This window comes from Anguilla anguilla, chromosome 13 (assembly GCF_013347855.1).
Source record: "Anguilla anguilla isolate fAngAng1 chromosome 13, fAngAng1.pri, whole genome shotgun sequence".
NCBI lineage: Eukaryota > Metazoa > Chordata > Actinopteri > Anguilliformes > Anguillidae > Anguilla > Anguilla anguilla.
In genome coordinates, this window is record NC_049213.1 from 1,996,261 (window position 1) to 2,018,735 (window position 22,475).

At 50.7% G+C, this 22,475-nt stretch overlaps 1 protein-coding gene across 4 annotated transcripts in view; it reads left to right on the top strand.

Annotated features, from left to right (window-relative positions):
• The window catches only part of LOC118211445 (DDB1- and CUL4-associated factor 1-like), a 39,578-nt gene that overhangs the window by 11,411 nt on the left and 5,692 nt on the right, over positions 1 to 22,475 (top strand). For all 4 annotated transcript variants that reach the window (XM_035388644.1, XM_035388645.1, XM_035388646.1 and 1 more), the window contains exons 7-22: positions 889 to 1,506; positions 5,935 to 6,036; positions 6,295 to 6,453; positions 6,780 to 6,959; positions 7,697 to 7,906; positions 9,912 to 10,081; positions 10,960 to 11,084; positions 14,988 to 16,293; positions 17,026 to 17,224; positions 18,888 to 18,970; positions 19,515 to 19,599; positions 19,783 to 20,016; positions 20,516 to 20,609; positions 21,182 to 21,286; positions 21,703 to 21,776; positions 22,230 to 22,322. In XM_035388644.1, the coding sequence (XP_035244535.1) occupies positions 889 to 1,506; positions 5,935 to 6,036; positions 6,295 to 6,453; positions 6,780 to 6,959; positions 7,697 to 7,906; positions 9,912 to 10,081; positions 10,960 to 11,084; positions 14,988 to 16,293; positions 17,026 to 17,224; positions 18,888 to 18,970; positions 19,515 to 19,599; positions 19,783 to 20,016; positions 20,516 to 20,609; positions 21,182 to 21,286; positions 21,703 to 21,776; positions 22,230 to 22,322 (3,837 nt within the window). The remainder of the gene's footprint in view (positions 1 to 888; positions 1,507 to 5,934; positions 6,037 to 6,294; positions 6,454 to 6,779; positions 6,960 to 7,696; positions 7,907 to 9,911; positions 10,082 to 10,959; positions 11,085 to 14,987; positions 16,294 to 17,025; positions 17,225 to 18,887; positions 18,971 to 19,514; positions 19,600 to 19,782; positions 20,017 to 20,515; positions 20,610 to 21,181; positions 21,287 to 21,702; positions 21,777 to 22,229; positions 22,323 to 22,475) is intronic.

Here is a 22,475-nt window from a genome sequence, read left to right on the forward strand (position 1 = left end):
CCAAGCCCTTTTATACATATGAGAAACTCATATGTATAAAATATCCTGCAGTGCACCGGTAAACTGTCCAGGCCAGTTGAGAACACAGACACACACACACACACACACACACACACAGTGAAATGATGCACTGAGTGCATGTGTTAAAGGTGTACTGTCCAGGCCAGTTGAACACACACACACACACACACACACACAGTGTAATGATGTAGTGAGTGCATGTGTGTTAAAGGTGTACTGTCCAGGCCAGTTGAACACACACACACACACACACACACACACACACACACACAGTGTAATGATGTAGTGAGTGCATGTGTGTTAAAGGTGTACTGTCCAGGCCAGTTAACCACGCACACACACACACACACACACAGACGCACACACACACACACACACAGTGTAATGATGCACTGAGTGCATTTGTTAAAGGTGTACTGTCCGGGCCAGTTGAGCACACACACACACACACGCACACACAGTGAAGTGATGTAGTGAGTGCATGTGTGTTAAAGGTGTACTGTCCAGGCCAGTTAACTACGCACGCACACACACACACACACACACACACAGTGTAATGATGTAGTGAGTGCATGTGTGTTAAATGTGTACTGTCCGGGCCAGTTGAACACACACACAGACGCACACACACACACAGTGTAATGATGCAGTGAGTGCATGTGTGTTAAAGGTGTACTGTCCAGGCCAGTTGAACACACACAGACACACACACACACACACACACAGTGTAATGATGTAGTTAGTGCATGTGTGTTAAAGGTGTACTGTCTGGGCCAGTTAAGCGCACACACACACACGGTGTAATGATGTAGTTAGTGCGTGTGTGTTAAAGGTGTACTGTCCCTTTAAGAGCGCTGGGTTCCGCAGGTCCCTCTGATGCTGCGGCGCCTGCGGGAGCTGCTGGATAAGGACGCCAAGAGCCGGCCGGAGTTCAAGCGGCCCAGCCCCAGGAAGTGCGCCAGCGAGCCGCTGCTCCCGCTGGACGAGGAGGCGGTGGACGGGGGCTTCCCGATCGCCCCGTCGCCCCCGCGCAACGACGCGGGCGGGAGGGCAGAGGAGGAGGAGGCGGAGGGGGGGCGCGGGGAAGAGGAGGCCAACGAGGTCAGCAAACCCAACCCGGAGCCACTGCCCGAGCCGCTGCCCGAGCCGTCACTCAAAACAGGCTCCGCCCTCAAGGCCGGAGGCCACACCTCCATCAAGCCGGCGGCGGAGCCCGTGTACCCGGAGGTGGGCGGGCCGGGCCGGCTGGAGGGCGGGGCCCCGGGCTGGAAGAAGACGGACAGGGAGGGCGAGCGCAAGGCCAAGCAGAAGCTGAACTTCTCGCTGCCCGAACCCGAGCGCTCCTTCAGCGAGCTCTCCAACAGCAGCTGGTCCGAGACCAGCCCCTGGGTCATCGGCAACAACTACCACCTGTACCCGCTCACGCCCGCCATCGAGCAGCGGCTCATCCTGCAGTACCTCACCCCCCTGGGGGAGTACCAGGAGGTGAGCTCCCCGCCCCACCTCCTTTCTCCTCTCCTTTACCTTTCAGCACCTCCTTTTCATCATGCTTTCCCTCACACGTTGTGGACTCATCTGTATTTGTCCCCTTTAAAGAGTAGGTTTTGTGGAATGTGTTTTCAAAATTCTGAGTCCGTGTTCTAGAACTTTGTTGCTTTCAGTCACCAGTAGTGATTGTGACATCAGAATGTTAGAATGTTAGGAGCAGTCTAATCACATATGTGTGATCTCACACTTAGAGCGTTAATGAAGGCCCCAGAACTTTAACTGAAGTTTTTTTTAAATTGAAAATTAAATATGAGGTGTAAGTTAAGCGCTGCCATATCACAATTTTATGAAACAAAAAGTAAATGTAATAACGGATACTGTATTTCGTAAACATCAATTCTTTAATTAACACTTACGTTTAACAACCATCTGCGTATAATATGCGTAGCCTAATGAGAAAAATAAAACCTAAGGATGAAATCGAATCAGCTTTGTTTTAGGTGGCAGTTCTAATCTGTGTTGCCGTCATACAGTAAACTCCCGCACCCCGACCTGAACGGGACTGCAGGGGAGGTGGATAAACCGGTAAAAAATGAAAATGAGCAACCCCAATGTCAAAATATGAATATGCAAAACTAAATTCATTCAAGAAACCTCTGACAGTATGGTGAACAGACAGCCAGTCACATAGTGTGGGGGAGGGGATGGGGGGCATGTCCAGTGCTTCTGAGTCAGGAACACAGACATGGTTATGGAGCTGTTAATGTAGTACGCTCACAAAAAATTTGGCACTTTGTTGATCTTAATGTCAGTGTAATTGTGCCCAACACTGTGTGCTTAAAGGAGTACCATGGTAATTTTCACACTTTCTCGGTTTTATGTGCTATTTGCACAAGAGGCATTGAGTAAAGTATTAAATATGTCCGTTCTGTATTTTTGGAGAAATATGCGTTTTAAATTTATCGTCCTATTTTCAACCGGTTGAGAAAGTTGTCAACTTAGTGCGTCACGAACACAGTAACCACTCCCCTTTCCACGCCCCGTAAACCCATGGATAACTCGAGACCCATAGTTTGACTAACAAATATTTGACTAACGTTAGGTTCACTTAAATTAGAGTGTCTTTTAAGGACTATTAGATTATTTCTGGTTATATTCATTTAGCTAGCTAGCTAGCTAACGTTAGCTAACTAGGTAGTTTGCTTTCATAAGGCAATGTTATCGATAACATTAGCTAGCTAGTTTGCTTTTATGAGGACGTTATAGTTGTGCTTTTATCTTAACTTGGCTAGCTAGATAGCAAAAATTATAATTGGATATAAGTCAACGTCCTTATCTTAGCTATCTATCGATATACTACTAAGATAGCTAGCTTGTGAAAAATCTCCCAAAAAGAGCGCTTATCATGAGGGTAGCTATGGTAACGGGGCACGGTCTGTCAATCATAGCTAACTGACAGTTCTCATTACCACGCCCAGACGGTTTGGGTGAACTTTTATAGTGGGAAATTTAGGCTTAGAAAAATACGTTTTAAAGTACATTGAAATGACTGAATAATAAAAAAAATGATGCACATTTATTTTGTTGTTTCCTAAAGACAACTGGGAAGTGTCACGTTCAACCACCATGTTACTCCTTTAAGTACTCATTAAATCCCTGTGTTGCTGTGCTAAACACAGAGATTTGAGTGTTGGGGGTGAATCTCGAATTGTGCAAAATGCTGTGAGATTCAGCATTAGAAGTTGTTGATTGGCAGAGCAACATTTTGGATCACCTTTTATCAAAATGTACAACTCGCAACCAGATTAAATTAAGAAATGTATTAAATCAAAACAAATTATTCAACGTCTAAAGATCAAGGTTCAAACTGCCATGACAAACAATGGATGTTACGAACACAGACAGGTTACAGTAACAAAGTGTTGAATGAAAGAAAGGACCAAACCACAGCTTGTTTCTCCCAAGATAGTCCTAAGAAACAAGATCAAACTCCAGGAATCAGAACTCAGCCAAGTATTTTAAAAAGCTAGGGCTGAAAATATAAAAATTCCAGATGAACACTAAAACTAAAACGTCAGATCCTGCACACACCAAACACCACATAACACCACACCCAGACGCAAGGTTCAAATTCCCCAGGTAGGAACAGCAGAGACCAACCCTCAGTTAGCTGGCTGATGTTAAGCACCCAAAAACTCAAGTAAAGGAAAGCCCATTTTGCATTGCGCAAGAGGGGAGGGGATGGTGGAGAGAGACGAGGGGTGTGGCTGCGCTGATCGCGTGAGGTGTAGAAGGGTGGGGTGTGGGAGCGGGGTCAGACAAGGACTGTCTCATCTGAAAGATGACAAATGTGCGTATTAAAGTTGCCTTCTGTTGTGGGAAGCAGGGCTAAGCTCTGATGTTATTATGACAAGATTCATGGTTTTAACTTTATATAAAGACATGAAACATGAGTGTGTCAGGAGGTAATCCAGCTCAGCCGTTGATCACCCCTAAAACACGTTTGCTTCTGCTTCTAACACCAGAGGTGGTATTTGTAGACAAATAATCGTTAAATCCAGCCAGCTGTAACCCCCAGCTTCAGGCATAATATTTTCCATGTGACAAAACCAAATTGCAGAGCGTTGGTTTTTGCCTGAAACCAGACATAATGATTTTCAATTTGTGATTTAACTTAAATGTTACAGATTGTATTCAAACTTAAAATAATAAAGAACATGATCCAGCACCCTCCACAACCCTGCTCAGGATAAGCGAGTGTAGATCATGGATGGATGGATGGATGGATGGAATTTGTGCAGCATTTTCTTCTCACTCTGATCTCTGGGTGTGCTGTGCCTTTGAGTAATGAAGTAATAAAACTTTTAAAGGAGAGAGCACTCCAGGACACCCTGGGTTTGCATGCATTTGGAAGACTGTCAGTGCAATTGCCCCAAGAATGTGTCCTTCAATGTCTGTAGAGGGGAGAGTAGAGATAGAGAACAGACAGCATTCCTGTGGAGACACAGGGCAAGTTTGCCAGATCAAATTATATTATTTCTTAAGGGTGATGTTCGACAGAGTATATATCTGTTGTGCTAAATGATGTGTGCGATTAAGTGTTAGCTGATGTATAAAAAAATGCTGATAAGCATGTTGGTGATAAGTGTGATGCTGATAAGTGTGATGCTGATAAGTGTGTTGCTGATGAGTGTGATGCTGATGAGTGTGATGCTGATTAGTGTGTTGCTGATGAGCGTGTTGGTGATAAGTGTGATGCTGATGAGCGTGTTGGTGATGAGCGTGTTGCTGATGAGCGTGTTGGTGATGAGCGTGTTGGTGATGAGCGTGTTGGTGATGAGCGTGTTGCTGATGAGCGTGTTGGTGATGAGCGTGTTGCTGATGAGTGTGATGCTGATGAGCGTGATGCTGATGAGCGTGTTGGTGATGAGCGTGTTGGTGATGAGCGTGTTGCTGATAAACGTGTTGCTGATGAGCGTGTTGGTGATGAGCGTGTTGCTGATAAACGTGTTGCTGATGAGCGTGTTGCTGATGAGCGTGTTGCTGATGAGCGTGTTGCTGATAAACGTGTTGCTGATGAGCGTGTTGGTGATGAGCGTGTTGCTGATGAGCGTGTTGGTGATGAGCGTGATGCTGATGAGCGTGATGCTGATGAGCGTGTTGGTGATGAGCGTGTTGGTGATGAGCGTGTTGCTGATAAACGTGTTGCTGATGAGCGTGTTGGTGATAAGCGTGATGCTGATGAGTGTGTTGCTGGTGAGCGTGTTGGTGATAAGCGTGTTACTGATGAGTGTGTTGGTGATGAGCGTGTTGCTGATGAGCGTGTTGGTGATGAGCGTGATGCTGATGAGCGTGTTGCTGATAAACGTGTTGCTGATGAGCGTGTTGCTGATAAACGTGTTGCTGATGAGCGTGTTGGTGATGAGCGTGATGCTGATGAGCGTGATGCTGATGAGCGTGTTGGTGATATGTGTGTTGGTGATGAGCGTGTTGGTGATGAGCGTGTTGCTGATAAACGTGTTGCTGATGAGCGTGTTGCTGATAAACGTGTTGCTGATGAGCGTGTTGCTGTGTAGCGTGTTGCTGTGTAGCGTGATGCTGATGAGCGTGTTGCTGATAAGTGTGTTGCTGATGAGCGTGTTGGTGATGAGCGTGTTACTGATAAGTGTGTTGCTGATGAGCGTGTTGGTGATGAGCGTGTTACTGATGAGCGTGTTGCTGATGAGCGTGTTGCTGATGAGCGTGTTGGTGATGAGCGTGTTGCTGATGAGCGTGTTGGTGATGAGCGTGTTGGTGATAAGCGTGTTGCTGATGAGCGTGTTGCTGATGAGCGTGATGCAGTGTAGCGTGTTGCTGTGTAGCGTGTTGCTGATGAGCGTGTTGCTGATAAACGTGCTGTTCCCTCTCCTGTCCTGTGTCCTGCAGCTGCTGGCCGTGTTCATGCAGATGGGAGCCAGAGAGCTGCTCATGCACTACATGGACCTGAAGCTGACCAATGACGTGCAGCTCACCTTCGAGGCCCTGAAGGTACGCCCGTACTTATCGTCTGTTGGGGGTACGGCTGGTTACTCTGGTTTGTTGCGTGTGAGTGTGTGTGTGTGTGTGTGTGTGTGTGTGTGTGTGTGTTTGCGTGTGTGTGTCTGTGTGCGTGTTTGTGTGTGCGTGTGTGTGTGTGTGCATTATGTTGGCTTCTCTGACGGCCTGGTGTGTGTGTGTGTTGTGTGTGTGTGCGTGTGTGTGCATTATGTTGGCTTCTCTGACTGCCTGGTGTGTGTGTGTCTGCAGTATTTGGCCTCTCTGCTCCTGCATAAGAAGTTTGCGGCAGAGTTTGTTGCTCATGGAGGAGTGCAGAAGCTTCTGGAAATCCCCCGGCCCTCCATGGCAGCCACCGGAGTGTCCCTGTGCCTCTATTACCTGGCCTACAACCAGGACGCCATGGAGAGAGTGAGAAACACACACACACGCATACACATGCTTATACACACACACACTCACACACACACACACACACACACACACACACACTCACACACACACACACTCACACACACACTCACACACACACTCACACACACACACACACACCCTGCAGTGTGTAGTAATGGTTGTGTCTCCCCAGGTGTGTATGCTGCCCCACCCAGTGCTGAGTGAGCTGGTGGGGTACACACACACGCGCACTCATACACACACACACACTCACACTCACACACACACACACACACACACACACACACACCCTGCAGTGTGTAGTAACGGTTGTGTCTCCCCAGGTGTGTATGCTGCCCCACCCGGTGCTGGGTGATCTGGTGGGGTACACGCTGTGGCTGCTGGAGTGCTCCCATGCCTCGGGGGGCTGCCACGCCACCATGTTCTTCTCCATCTCCTTCGCTTTCCGCGCCATCCTCGAGCTCTTCGACCGGCAGGACGGCCTGCGCCGGCTCGTCAACCTGGTGTGTGTTCACCTGCCCTCTCACAAGGCCCCGCCCCCTGCTCTTTCACAAGGCTCCGCCCCCTGACCGCCCTGCTCTCTCACAGGGCCCCGCCCCCTGTCCTTTCATAAGGCTCCGCCCCCTGACCGCCCTGCTCTCTCTCAGGGCCCCACCCCCTGCCCTCTCACACAGAGCCCCGCCCCCTGCCCTTTCACTTGGCTCTGCCCCCTGCTCTCTCACGAGGCCCCGCCCCCTGCTGTCACACAAGGCCCCGCCCCCTGCTCTCTCACAAGGCCCCGCCCCCTTGCTCTCTCACAAGACTCCGCCCCCTGACCGCCCTGCCCTCTCACAAGGCCCCACCTCCTACCCTCACACAAGGCCCTGCCCCCTGCTCTCTCACAAGGCCCCGCCCCCTGCTCTCTCACAAGGCCCTGCCCCCTGCTCTCACACAAGGCCCCGCCCCCTGCCCTCTCACACAGAGCCCCACCCCCTGCCCTTTCACATGGCTCCTCCCCCTTCTCTTTCACGTGGATCCACCCTCTGTCCCTTCCCTGTTCCTCCCTCATCTCGCCTGTGGCTACTTCTACACCTTGTTTACAGCTCATACAGTCCACCATGTAAACAGGTGGATAGTTACTGAAGCTAATCAGGATAAGAACCTTAGTACAAATGGCAGTGCCACACCTGGTAATGAAGCCTGCAGCCTCTGAGTCCCCGGCCCGTTTGGCTAAGCCCTGCCCCGCCGGTGTGCCCTGCAGATCAGCACGCTGGAGATCCTGAACACGGAGGACCAGGGGGCGCTGCTGACGGACGACGAGATCTTCTCCAGCCGGCAGACGGCCAAGCACACCTGCATGGCCCTGCGCAGGTACTTCGAAGCCCACCTGGCCATCAAGGTGGAGCAGGTCAAGCAGTCCCTGCAGCGGTCAGAGGGGGGCGCCCCCGTCCACACGCAGCCCTATTACAAGGTGGGTGTGATGAGGTCATCTCAGCGTGCATTAAAATGCTCCTGGTTTTAGTGTTAAAGTAGTAAGTAATAGAAGTAACCCTCCCCATGTCTATGACAGCTTCCTCTGAGCTTTGTCCTAATGGACAGTTAAAGGCTTTTAGCGCATTTGCTGAGTGTGTGTGAAAGTGGCGTTAGCGTCTGGGGTCACACACTGTCCGGAGTGAGAGATCTCTCCAAGCCTTAAAGCTTTTATGAGACTGATTTACCTCGAATCTGAGACCCCAGCCCAGCACCACGACCTGTCTCAGGCTGCCCCCCATCTCTCATTCGCTGCATAAAGAGGGCTGTGTTCAGTTCAGCTTCAGTCAAGTCTGTTCAGTGTTCTCTAAAGCCGCGTTTCCACCAAAATTACCCGGAACTTTCAGTCCCAGGAACTACTTTACCAGGAACTAAAAGGTTCCTTCAGCCAATGGTTGTCTGCGTTTCCACCGGGGTCTAAAGTACCGCGAAGATTAGGCAAATTAGCCCACTGACGTTGTCGTCGGTCCATCTGTCATATGATTTCTTCTGTAACCCCATACTACCACCGAAGTAGCCTACATTATTTTCTACTAACCGGGACAGCCCGGAGGGGTTTATTCCACTTATATACAACGGGTTACCAACAATGACTATATATGGTTACTTTTGTATTTATTGATTTTCATATATCCTCTCAAACACATTCATTAACAGCAGAAAACATGCACACGTTGTAAACAATTTGCTGTTTTATTACTTTCTCGTCGTAAATTCCATATAGGCTAATCTCAAAATGACAAGAATAGAACGAAAACTCGGACTTGCGTGAAAATGTAAATTAGTAGTGGTACAGCCACCTTTTGCTTTCCTTCGAAGTTACTGCTAGCCGAGCAGCGAAGTGTGCCCTCCAGATGCGAACCATGCACCATAAATGAGTCCATAGTCTTCCTGGTCTTTTCGTGGAATTGAAAAATGGCAGTAAAATTGAGTAAAATTACGGCAGTCTGAAAAAGCTAAAGGGAAGATTACTAGAATTAACCTGTTATTTTACCCGGATAAAAAGTGCGGAAGGTGATTTCCAGTTTGCTTGTACTGTATCACCAATGTTAATTATGCAGAACTACCGCATACCTCACATAACTGTATCAAACGTTTTGAGTCAATTACAACGGGCTAACAAAGAAAATCCGGAAGAAAATATTCAGCAACCGAATTAATCCGTTTGAATGTTTTGGTAGCCTACGTAATATGCTGTCCCAGCACGAATGCTTAGCATTTTATAAAACGAATACTAAAGCAAGAAAAGAACAGAAGAGCACACGTTATAATTCCAAGACGTTGACAGGCTATAACCAAAAGTAGGCTACTGCGCCGCATAACATACAAGTTTGATTTGAAGTTATTATGAAAATAAATTGGTTTGCCGCTGCATATTTTCAAACATGGCGGGTAATGGCGGAAAATAAATACAACACAAATGCTACGAGTACTCGACCAATCAGAAATGTTCAGCGCTGCAAGCTCCACCCAAAGGTTCCTGTACTTTCGGAAAGTACTACCCCCCGAGCAGGAACGTTTTGGGGGGTAAAACAAAGCCCCCAGAACTAAATTTAGACCCTAGTTCCTGCGGTGGAAACGCACTGAGTTCCTCAAAAGGTTCCTAGTTCCGGGGTATAGTTCCTGCGGTGGAAACGCGGCTTAACATTTTAAAATGAACAAGTTGCAGCTGTTAAATTTCTTTTTATTTGACTGAATTGAGACTTGTGATTAATTGTGTATATGTATGTGTGTGTGTATATGTCTGTGTTTGTGTGTGTGTGTGTATCTGTGTGCTTGTGTGTGTTTCTGCTTGTACGTATATCTGCGTGCACGTGTGTGTGCGTGTGCATATGTGTGTGTATGTATATCTGTGTGCACGTGTGTGTGTGCGTGTGCATATGTGTGTGTATGTATGTGTGTGTGTGTGTACGTGTGTACATGTTTGTCTTCGTACGTGCGCACAGGCCTGCTCCTACACCCATGAGCAGGTGGTGGAGATGATGGAGTTCCTGATCGAGTATGGCCCGGCCCGGCTGTACTGGGGCCCTGCTGAGGTCTTCCACAAGCTCTCCTGCATCCAGCTCCTGCTGCAGCTCATCTCCTTCGCCTGCGACTGGAGGACCTACTACGGCAGGTAGGGTCCCCCCTGCTGCCCACTGCTCCCTACTCTGTACCCTACTGCTTCCCTTCTGCTTCCCCCTCTGCTCCCCCTGCTGTTCCCGACTGCTCCCCACTCTGCTCCCCCTGCTGCTCCCCATCTGTTCCCCACTCTGCTCCCCCTGCTGCTCCCCATCTGTTCCCTACTCTGCTCCCCCTGCTGCTCCCCATCTGTTCCCCACTCTGCTCACCCTGCTGTTCCCCCTGCTGCTCCCCATCTGTTCCCCACTCTGCTCCCCCTGCTGCTCCCACTCTGCTCCCCCTGCTGCTCCCCATCTGTTCCCCACTCTGCTCCCCCTGCTGCTCCCCATCTGTTCCCCCTTCTACTCCCCCTAATGCCGACTCCTCCCCACTCTGTATCCTACTGCTTCCCTTCTGCTTCCCCCTCTGCTCCCCCTGCTGTTCCCGACTGCTCCCCACTCTGCTCCCCCTGCTGCTCCCCATCTGTTCCTCACGCTGCTCCCCCTGCTGCTCCCCATCTGTTCCCCACTGTGCTCCCCATTTGTTCCCCCTGCTGCTCCCCATCTGTCCCCCCTGCTGCTCCCCCGTCGGTCCTCCTACTGCTCCCCCTCAGAACCTGGTTCTGTCTGTCTGGTCTATATAACACTTCAGTGTAACTGTGTGTTGTAACTATACAAAGCTGTAGTAACTTTACTGCATAACTCTTGTCAGTGTAACTGTTCACTGCAACTCTAGTGGGTTTAACTGTTCAGTGCTAGTCTGTTCTGTGTAACTCTAGTCTGTGTAACTGTGTTTAGTGTAACTCTGGTCTGTGTAACTGTGTTCAGTGTAACTCTGGTCTGTGTAACTGTGTTCAGTGTAACTCTCCCCCCCACCCCCCCCGTTTCCCTGCAGGAGTGACACGGTGCGCTACGCCCTGGACATCCTGGCCATCCTCAGCGTGGTCCACAAAACGCAGCTGCTTCTGACCGAGGCCGTGGACGTGCTGGACGAGGGGGGCTCCACCGTCTGCACCGTGGGTCAGTCTCTGCGCCGGGACGTCCCCCTGGCACACCCCCCCTTTTTAAAACCCCAAACACCAATGGCCTCACACTGGCTCCAGCACAGCGGCCTGCTTCTTACACACTGGCTTTCAGCATCAGATAGTGTGGCTAGAGTCTGCTCCATTTCACTTCTGTCAGGTCAGGAAACTAAATAAATGTATCCATTGAACAGAATTTCTGCTCATGAACTAACATTTAAAGAATGATCGTAAATAGTTTTTCAATAAGTTGTTTTCAGTTCATGTTCCAGATTGGCTGAAGGGAAATGGAGTTTGGCTGATAGTTTACTGATAGCGCCGCTGTGGTGGTTTAAGTGGCAGGCTGCTATGGGCACGGCTCTCACTGAGCATGCTCTAACCCTGCCGTGTGCTTTCTGTTATTTTGCAGTTTGATAAATGAGTCGCTGAATTCTACCATCTTGGACTGTTCATGCCTTAATTGAAAAATGTAATGCAGAGTGTTAAATCGCTGTGAGAGCAGGAAAACACCATGAAGTGCAGAATTGATGGAGATTTACCGCACATTTCCACCTTTCCCCAGGGCAAGTTTATGCTTTGGTGGTACTACACGTTTGTGTTCCTGGAAGTAACACTTTTTAACTGGATGAAAAAAGTATCAGTTTTTTCCAACTTTGAAAAAATCTGACTTTAAGGTTCACATTACACGCAACACAGTGTTCATGGGTTCACATTCCAACTCCCAGAGAGGCTGGAGCTCGTGGGGCTGGAGGGGTGAAATAAGTGAGGAGGGGCTTTAAGACCAGAGGGACTGAGACTGAGGGACTGGGAGACTAAGGGACCAAGGGACTGAGAGATTGAGACTGAGGGACTGAGAGATTGAGACTGAGAGACTGAGGGACAGAGATTGAGACTGAGGGACTGAGAGATTGAGACTGAGGGACTGAGACTGAGACTGAGACTGAGAGATTGAGACTGAGGGACTGAGAGACTGAGAGATTGAGACTGAGGGAGTGAGAGACTGAGGGACTGAGAGATTGAGACTGAGAGACTGAGACTGAGGGATTGAGAGATTGAGACTGAGGGACTGAGAGACTGAGACTGAGAGACTGAGACTGAGGGACTGAGAGATTGAGACTGAGGGACTGAGACTGAGGGATTGAGAGACTGAGGGACTGAGAGACTGAGGGACTGAGAGATTGAGACTGAGGGACTGAGAGACTGAGACTGAGAGATTGAGACTGAGGGACTGAGAGACTGAGACTGGGGGACTGAGAGATTGAGACTGAGGGACTGAGAGATTGAGATTGAGGGACTGAGAGAGATTGAGACTGAGGGACTGAGAGAGATTGAGACTGAGGGACTGGGAGACTGAGGGACTGAGAGATTGAGAGTGAGAGACTGAGAGAGATTGAGACTGAGGGACTGGGAGACTGAGGGACTGAGAGATTGAGAGTGAGAGACTGAGAGAGATTGAGATTGAGGGACTGAGAGAGATTGAGACTGAGGGACTGAGAGATTGAGATTGAGGGACTGAGAGAGATTGAGACTGAGGGACTGAGACTGAGGGATTCTGAGAGATTGAGACTGAGGGATTCTGAGAGATTGAGACTGAGGGACTGAGAGATTGAGACTGAGGGACTGAGAGATTGAGACTGAGGGACTGAGAGACTGAGAGACTGAGACTGAGGGACTGAGAGATTGAGACTGAGGGACTGAGAGATTGAGAGATTGAGACTGAGGGACTGAGAGACTGAGACTGAGAGACTGAGAGACTGAGACTGAGGGACTGAGAGATTGAGACTAAGGGATTGAGACTGAGAGATTGATATTGAGAGATTGAGACTGAGTGACTGGGAGACTAAATTTGAGGGATTGATGAGCTGAAGTCTTCCAGCAGTACAGCAGATTGAGGCTGACTCTTCCATCAGCCAAATAACTGCAGAGAAGATCTGTCCGCTGAGTTTTTTATCTCAAATACCCCTGAGCTATCAAAACTTACTCCCATCGAATATTACAGTTCCACATTGTTTTTTTAAATCCACGAAGTGAATTGTTGAACCAAAGAAACGATTTCCTCGTCAAATGATTCTTTCTTCCTGGCTTTTGAATAATTCAGCGCACCATGTGAGCACAGTTTGGGGTGCAAATCTGATCTTGTTGAATTAATAACGACATTTTCATCAGCAGAAGATGAAACGTGCACGTTTTACAAATTAGACCTGGCAGCCTTTTTCTCTTCAGTCGATGTAAATGTTTCCGCAAGAATGGCTTCTGTTTGATGAAGCGTGAAAGAGCAGTTGGTTTTGCTTCATAGACACGTCTGTTGAGGGAGGGAAAAAAAAACAAATTCTATTTTTGTATGATTAATTTTTGCAGTTATTTTACTGCCAGTCCTCCCTGATTACCCACTTGATGTTGTTTTCTGAAATTCTAAATGAAATGGTTATGTATTAGGGATCAAAAAGTTAATCTGATCATGCGAGATGATTAGAATTTTGGCACGGTGATTAGTCGCTATAGTAATTTTAGATGATAATCATTTAGTTAGAGCGTCCATCAGTGATTGATCACTGCCAGCGTTTGGGGAGATGACTGGAATCGCGCACAGCTGCAGATTAATGAGTTCACTTTTCTCAGCATCATTATCGGTGTGAATGTTTTGGGATGGGGAGGCGTCTAACCGAATTTACTTCATAATAAAAGCCAATCTAAGAAACTGTAAGACTGGAATGTCGCAGAGTATTGCGCTGATCCTTCATTGTGTCAGACTGTTCAGTGCCGTTTCAAAAGATTCACTTGCAATTTGTGCTGCTTGGTGCAGACCAGCGAAGAGTGCTATCCACCCTACTGCATATTAAAAACCGATTCACTTAAGTATTTATGCAAATCAGGTGACCGCCCAACCATGTTCAGGTAGCCAACACAGTTGAAGATAACAGGAAGTGTGTGTTTTTGGTTGTGAAACATGACGTTAAGTATCTTACAACTGTGACCACTATCATGGACATTGACAAGTTTGCATGACTTTTTAAATTTGTAATTCTTTTCAAAGTTTGTTGTGAATGTCACAGTGACCAGCTCCATAAACTGACAACAAAAGTCCTATCTTCGGGAAACATAATGTATATTGCATGAAGCTATTCTGATATGAGTAATATGCCTAGCAATTTTACAGTTCGCTTGCATTGAAGAAGTAGGTTGATCTAGCAAGCCAGTTTTCAGATAAAAGACTTGTAATATTTAGACTGCTAACTTCACTAAACTATCAGTAAGAATGCTAAGAACAGAAAGCTACAATTTATTGATAGAGTAGACATTTTGAATATTACCAGCCTCTTTGTTTTGCTTTTAAGTTAGCTTTGGTAAAAATAATTAGCTAGCTATGGTAATCTTCATGGGTAATTCCTTATTGTATTGGGCTAGATGTTGGGATAGTAGACTTTAATTGAATTATGTTTGCTATTAGGTGAACAGTGGTTGTCTATCACTGTTACTAGGCAGCCATGGGGTAGTCGGGTCCAATGCACAGCAAACTTCAGAGATCAGAGAATTCTCTGCAGCAGCAACATTATGACAGAAACTAACAATGGAGTGGAGTGATTATTATCTTGTGCATGCTGGAGAGAGTGAACTTGGCCTTGTCTGAGACCACGGTCTTGCCCCAAGATCATATGCCAAGACCCAGTCCCAGACCAAGTCTTAGAGGGTCAAGAACCAAAGTCCAGACCAACACCATGTTTACGTTTAAGAGCATGTGGTCAGGACTTGCGTACACACCTGTATAATAGGCAGGAGCTGTGTGTGTGTGATATAGATAATCATGCAGATGATATTAATAGCAGCAGTGACGCAGGTCATCAGGGAATGATGCATGTTTGTTTAAATCCGTTCTGCTCGTGGGTTGTTCTCTCCTGGGCAGGAATGAGCATCATCTTGGGCGTGGCGGAAGGCGAGGTGTTCGTCAACGACGCGGAGATCCAGAAGTCGGCGCTGCAGGTGGTGATCAACTGCGTGTGCGCGCCGGACAAGCGCGTCTCCAGCATCGGCAAGTTCATCGCCGGGACGCCCCGCCGCAGGGTGCCGCAGCCCGCCAAGGCCGGCGAGAACGTCCTCACCAAGATGTGGAACGTGGTGCAGTCCAACAACGGCATCAAGGTGCTGCTGTCGCTGCTGACGGTCAAGATGCCCATCACGGACGCCGACCAGATCCGGGCGCTGGCCTGCAAGGCGCTGGTGGGGCTGTCGCGCAGCGGGGCGGTGCGGCAGATCATCAGCAAGCTGCCGCTCTTCAGCAGCGGGCAGATCCAGCAGCTGATGAAGGAGCCGCTGCTGCAGGACAAGCGCAGCGAGCACGTCAAGTTCTGCCGCTACGCCGCCGAGCTGATCGAGCGCGTGTCGGGCAAGCCGCTGCTGGTGGGCACCGACGTGTCGCTGGCGCGGCTGCAGCGCGCCAACGTGGTGGCGCAGTCCCGCATCTCCTTCCCCGAGAAGGAGCTGCTGCTGCTCATCCGCAACCACCTGGTGTCCAAGGGGCTGCAGGACACGGCCAACGCGCTCACCAAGGAGGCCGACCTGCCCATGGCCCACCTCTGCCACGCCCCCTCGCCGCCCTTCGCCGCCGCCGCCGTCGTGGTGGTGCCCGCCGGCTCCCCCGGGGCGGTGCTCCCCCGCACCCCCCGGCTGGCCAACGGGGTGGCGGCTCGCCTGGGCGGGGCGCACACGCTGTCCCCGCTGGGCCACGCCCAGCCCCGCCCCCTGGCCGCGCAGGCCCCGCCCCCGGCCCCGCCTCCTCCCCCCACGCCGATGGCGGGGGCCCCCCCGCACGGCTCGCCGCTGATCGGGCGCATCATGTTCACGCGGGAGCGGCCCCCGCCCCCCCCCTGCGGGCACAGCGGGAAGCGGCCGCGCGTCCTCCGGCAGAAGTCGGACCACGGCGCCTTCATCCAGAGCCCCGCCATGAAGAAGCAGCTGGACCGCCACCTGCCCTCGCCGCCCGCGCTCGACGGCATCATCACCGAGTACCTGCGCGAGCAGCACGCCCGCTGCAAGAACCCGGTGGCCACCTGCCCGCCCTTCTCCCTCTTCACCCCGCACCAGTGCCCCGAGTCCAAGCAGCGGCGCCAGGCCCCCACCAGCTTCACCTCCCGCCTCACCCGCCGCGTGCTCTTCCCCAAGTACGGGGGCGTGGACGGGGGCTGCTTCGACCGACACCTCATATTCAGCAGGTAACCGCAGCCCTCTCCGGCCGGACGGGCCACACTGACATCTACAGGCAGGGATGTGTAACTGCACGCAATGCAGGACCTGTACACAGAATGTACACACAGCCTGAAAATGTGATTGTTCAAACTGTGATTGGCACAAGACCACACTTCTCCTTTTTAGATGTGAATGACATTCGAAAGCATCCCAGTAGATCCCGGGCAAATTTTTTTATAAGCAAAATGTATAATTGCATGAAAGAATTTGGTAAAAATGTTTCTTTTAAAGTTGTCAGTAATCTCCAGGAATCTGATTCAGGAATGACCCCCTATTCCCGCAGGGCTCCTGCACAGGATGTCAGTTTGTTGACTCTGTTTTGACATTATTGAATGTCAAAATGGCCGTTCTGTTTACGGTCAATATATACTTTTTTTAATAAAAGGGGAGAGGCTGCTGTCCTTTAGTGTTACTGCCTTTATTCAGACCGATAGAAAGCAGAGAGGGAAACAGGTAGACAAGGAACCGTAGTGGAGATCGAACCCACGCTAACAGGAGGAATCGCGAATGGCCCAGAGTCCGCTGCCCTACAGGCTGCACCTCACGTTTCGCCTCAGTTTTATCATTATTTTACGATGTAGAAAATTTGTGACAACTGCTGTACCTGCCGCTGCCTGTCCCTCGGGCACGCGTGAGAGAATTTCACAGGGTTCTACGGTGCTCCCATTGTAAACGTGCATTTTCTCCCCCCCCCCCAGGTTCCGGCCCATCTCGCTGTTCCGCGAGGCGGAGGAGGACGAGAGCGGGTTCATGTGCTGCGCGTTCTCGGCTCGGGAGCGCTTCCTCATGCTGGGCACCTGCACGGGTCTGCTCAAGCTGTACAACATCTTCACCGGCCAGGAGGAGGCCAGCTACAGCTGCCACAACTCCGCCATCACGCACCTGGAGCCGTCTCGGGTTAGGCTCCGCCCCCTCTTCCTCTCTCCTCTCCCCGCTCTTACACTGCCCCCCCCAAAGCCGTCTCGGGTTAGGCTCCGCCCCCTCTTCCTCTCCCCGCTCTTACACTGCCCCCCCCAAAGCCGTCTCGGGTTAGGCTCCGCCCCCTCTTCCTCTCCCCGCTCTTACACTGCCCCCCCCAAAGCTGTCTCGGGTTAGGCTCCGCCTTCTCCCTCCCTCTCCTCGCTCTTACACTACCGCAGGGTCTGCTGGGGTCCCCGGCCCTGGTCCTGGAGAGCCACAGGGTCTGCTGGGGTCCCCAGCCCTGGTCCCAGAGAGCCACAGGGTCTGCTGGGGTCCCCAGCTCTGGTCCTGGAGTGCTGCAGGGTCTGCTGGGGTCCCCAGCCCTGGTCCTGGAGTGCTGCAGGGTCTGCTGGGGTCCCCAGCCCTGGTCCTGGAGAGCCACAGGGTCTGCTGGGGTCCCCAGCCCTGGTCCTGGAGAGTCTCAGGGTCTGCTGGGGTCCCCAGCCCTGGTCCTGGAGAGTCACAGGGTCTGCTGGGGTCCCCAGCCCTGGTCCTGGAGAGACACAGGGCCTGCTGGGGTCCCCTGCCCTGGTCCTGGAGAGACACAGGGTTTGCTGGGGTCCCCAGCCCTGGTCCTGGAGAGCCGCAGGGTCTGCTGGTTTTTGTTTTCACCTTAAAACCAGCACCCAGTACCGACCCAAAAAATCAGGTGGGGCAATTTAACAGCTGAGAAACAGCGAAGAACCCGCAGCACTGTGGTTCTCAGGGCTGCCCAACCCTCAGTGACCCCATACAGACAGGTTGTGCTGAATTTGCAAGGCAAGCGCTCAAAATGTCTGAACATGAAAATTTGTGAGCGGTGGCGTTTCCTTAGTTTCTAAGATTGCGTTCTTGCTTTGAAAGCGGTGAACCGCGATCCCATCTTTGGCGGGTGTGGCTTTGCAGCACTTGATTGGACGTAGCCGTGTGTTTGACTCCGCCCTCTGATTGGACGTGGCAGTGTGTTTTGACTCCTCCCTCTCTCTGACGTAGCCTTGTGTTTTGACTCCTCCCTCTGATTGGATGTAGCTGTGTGTTTGACTCCTCCCTCTGATTGGATGTAGCTGTGTGTTTGACTCCTCCCTCTCTGATGTAGCCCTGTGTTTTGATTCCTCCCTCTGATTGGATGTAGCTGTGTGTTTGACTCCTCCCTCTCTCTGACGTAGCCCTGTGGTTTGACTCCTCCCTCTGATTGGATGTGGCAGTGTGTTTTGACTCCTCCCTCTCTCTGACGTAGCCTTGTGTTTTGACTCCTCCCTCTGATTGGATGTAGCTGTGTGTTTTGACTCCTCCCTCTGATTGGATGTAGCTGTGTGTTTGACTCCTCCCTCTGATTGGATGTAGCTGTGTGTTTGACTCCTCCCTCTCTAATGTAGCCCTGTGTTTTGACTCCTCCATCTGATTGGATGTAGCTGTGTGTTTGACTCCTCCCTCTCTCTGATGTAGCCCTGTGTTTTGACTCCTCCCTCTTATTGGATGTAGCCCTGTGTTTTGACTCCTCCCTCTGATTGGATGTAGCTGTGTGGTTGACTCCTCCCTCTCTCTGATGTAGCCCTGTGTTTTGACTCCTCCCTCTGATTGGATGTAGCTGTGTTTTGACTCCTCCCCCTCTCTGACCCAGGACGGCTCCCTGCTGCTGACCTCGGCCTCGTGGAGCTACCCGCTGTCCGCCCTGTGGGGCATGCAGTCCGTCTTCATCATGAAGTGAGTGCGGCGTCCCGGACCCCTGACTGCCTAAAATTACCCCACACACTGCCTGGACCCCTGACTGCCTAAAATCACCCCCCCCCCCACACACACACTGTCTGGACCCCTGTCTGCCTAAAACCACCCCCCCACCCCCCACACACTCTGCCTGGACCCCTGTCTGCCTAATACCACCTCCCCCCCCCCCACACACTCTGCCTGGACCCCTGACTGCCTAAAACCAACCCCCGCTCCCCCCCACACACACTGCCTGGACCCCTGTCTGCCTAATACCACCTCCCCCCCCCCCCACACACTCTGCCTGGACCCCTGACTGCCTAAAATCACCCCCCCCCCCCACACACACTGCCTGGACCCCACTGCCATAACCACCACTCCCACCCCCACACCGCCTGGACCCCTCTGTGCCCCCTCTGCATGAGGAACACAAGGAGTCCCGTTTCCCAGCTTCATCGTTTCGAGGCTCAGGAACGTTCTTCTATTCAGTGCTCTGTCCCACTGAAAACAGTTCTGTGATGAGCGGTTTTCTCTCCTTTCTCAGGCATTCCTTTTTAGACGACCATTACGTGGAGTTCAGCAAACTGTCGCAGGACAGGGTCATCGGGACCAAGGAGCACATAGCTCACGTGAGTCTTCCCCGCTGTGATTTTAGTTGTGTAAACTCCTTTTTCAGATCTTCCACATTTCTGATCAGCTAATTCTGTCTACACAATAACGTTTGTGTTTGGATAAGGCCAAGTGTATGCGCTTTGCTGCGTTGCTTTTCCAAAGTTAGTATTATAGTGTGCTTTATTTGCATACTTTTCCAGATATATGACATCCAGACGGGCCAGAAGACCCTCACCCTCAACAACCCCGGCCTGGCCAACAACTACAAGCGGAACTGCGCGACCTTTAACCCCACGGACGACCTGGTGCTGAACGACGGGGTGATGTGGGACGTGCGCTCCGCCCAGGCCATACACAAGTTTGACAAGTTCAACATGAACATCAGCGGCGTCTTCCACCCCAACGGGCTGGAAGTCATCATCAACACGGAGATCGTATCCTGCCTTAAACTAGCGGTTCATTGGGGGCCAAGTTAGATGTGCTATCGAGAGTGTGCCATCACTGCTGTTTGACTAGTCATGAGAGATCAAGCTAATCAAAGGGTTGCAGTGTGAACTAATTGTTCAGGATCATGTGGTTAGTCGGTATCATAGACTAATCATTAGGGGTCAGGGGGTTACAGTGTCATAAACTCGTCATTGGGAGTCAAGCGGCAGAGATATCTTTCTGCATCCAACTTGCACGATATTGTTCATTGGTCCCAGTGTGAATGTTGATTTTTTGATTGGTCCCAGCATAAATGGTCCTGGTGTTTGATTGGTCCCAGCATAAATGGTCCTATTGTTTGATTGGTTCCAGTGTGAATGTTCTGAATGTGCTGTTGTTTGATTGGTTCCAGTGTGAATGTTCTAGTATTTGATTGGTTCCAGTTCACATTACTGGTGCTGCTCATTCTGTGCTGCAATTTGTTGCATTCCTTAGTTAGAGTGTCAGTGGGACCTGCGAACCTATCATCTCCTCCACACCGTGCCTGCCCTGGACCAGTGCAGGATGGTCTTCAACAACAATGGCACCGTCATTTATGGAGGTAAGGCCCAGGGGTGGATGTGGGCAGCGGGACCTATTATTGGTGTTGAGCAGGGCTGCCCAACCCTGTTCCTGGAGATGCACTGCACTGGTGGTTTTCACTCCAACCCTAACAAAGGACACATTATTCAACAGCTAGAGAGCTCGTTGAGAGGCTAATTAGTAGAGTCGGTATGCCAAATAAGCCTACAGGATGGTAGATCTCCAGGAACAGGGTTGGGCAGCCGTAGTCTTCATGCTAAGGTCACTGATATTGATTCTTTAAGGTGCTGGCTGTCTGGAATACAAGGTGAATTTGTTTTGAAGACCTGTCTGTGGTGTAGTTTTTCCAGTGAGAACAAATTGGCACAGCTTGTAACAAAGGCGTGAGTTGCTGATGCCAGAGTTCAGTCTTAAATGGTGAAGGTATGGGTTGCTGATGCCAGATCAGATTCTGAACCAGGAAGCCAGTGCCAGTGATGATTTAGGCATGACGTGCTCAGTGCAGAGTTGGGTCTGAATGAGTAAGGCATGTCCAGCCGATGGCAGAAACCTCTGAACAGCGGTAAACTGTGGTGGCTTTCCTGCTCCCAGCCATGTTGCAGGCCGACGATGAGGACGACATAATGGATCAGCAGATGAAGAGTCCGTTTGGCTCCTCCTTCAGGACCTTCGATGCCACGGACTACAAACCCATCGGTGAGGGCAGTCTGCTGTCTTGTCTTCTCCAGGGAGGACTGGTGGGGGCTCAGGCTAGCATTCTGGCCCCGTGCTAAACTATCTAATTCAGCTAATCGACTAAAAGCTAAAATGGAACAAGGTGAATTCCTGATATCAGGATGGAAGTAACTCACCACTGGTCAGTTCACATTGGAGCAGCCCCCATACGTGAGGTCTGGCTGTGTAACCCACTATGTCACCAGTAGGGCGGCGCTCTACATGAAGTCAAGCCTAAACGCCCTCATCAGACCTGGTGGTCATATGGCAGGAAGTGGCACAGGTTTGCTGAAATCCAGGAGCGCATAAGCCTCGATCAGTATTTAAGACCCAGGTTAGTCATGTTGGCTTCACTTTAGGAAACGTGCATGAGGCATCTTCTGTTTTCCCACCCGCAGCTACAATCGATGTAAAACGGAACATCTTCGATCTCTGCACAGACACCAAAGACTGCTACCTGGCAGTTATTGAGGTAAGGTTTATCTGTTCTTTCAGCAGGGACAGTAACTATAGCTGGAACATGTGTTCTAATTAAGCTGCTGGATGGATCCTCCTCTTAAGGCTCTGTTCTAGTGCATGGATGGGCCTTATAGTCCAGTATCTGTTAAGGTTCTGTTCCAGTGTGTGGATGGGCCCCATGGTCTGGTATCTGTTAACGCACTGTTCCAGTGTGTTGATGGGCCCCTTGGTCTGGTATCTGTTAAGGCCCTGTTCCACTGTGTGGATGGGTCCTATGGTCTGGTATCTGTTAAGGCTCTGTTCCAGTGTGTGGATGGGCCCCACGGTCTAGTATCTGTTAAGGCTTTGTTCCTGTGTTTAGATGGGCCCCATAGACTGGGATCGCTCTCTCACTCTGTCTCTCTCTCCCCCTCTCTCTCTCTCTCTCTCCCTCTCACTCTCTCGCTCTCTCTGTCTTTCTGTACAGAACCAGGACTCCATCAACATGGACACGGTGTGCCGCCTGTACGAGGTGGGGCGGCAGCGCCTGGCCGAGGAGGAGGAGGACGAGGAAGATCAGGTGACAGTGACGGTCATAGCGCAGACTCTTCAGGCCCTCTAGATACTCAGGCCCTGCGTCCCATTCGCTGTTCTCTTATGACATCACGTTCCCACCGGACACATTGAAAGCTCGTTATTAATGTTATTACAGCCAGTTCGCCATACGGAGTGA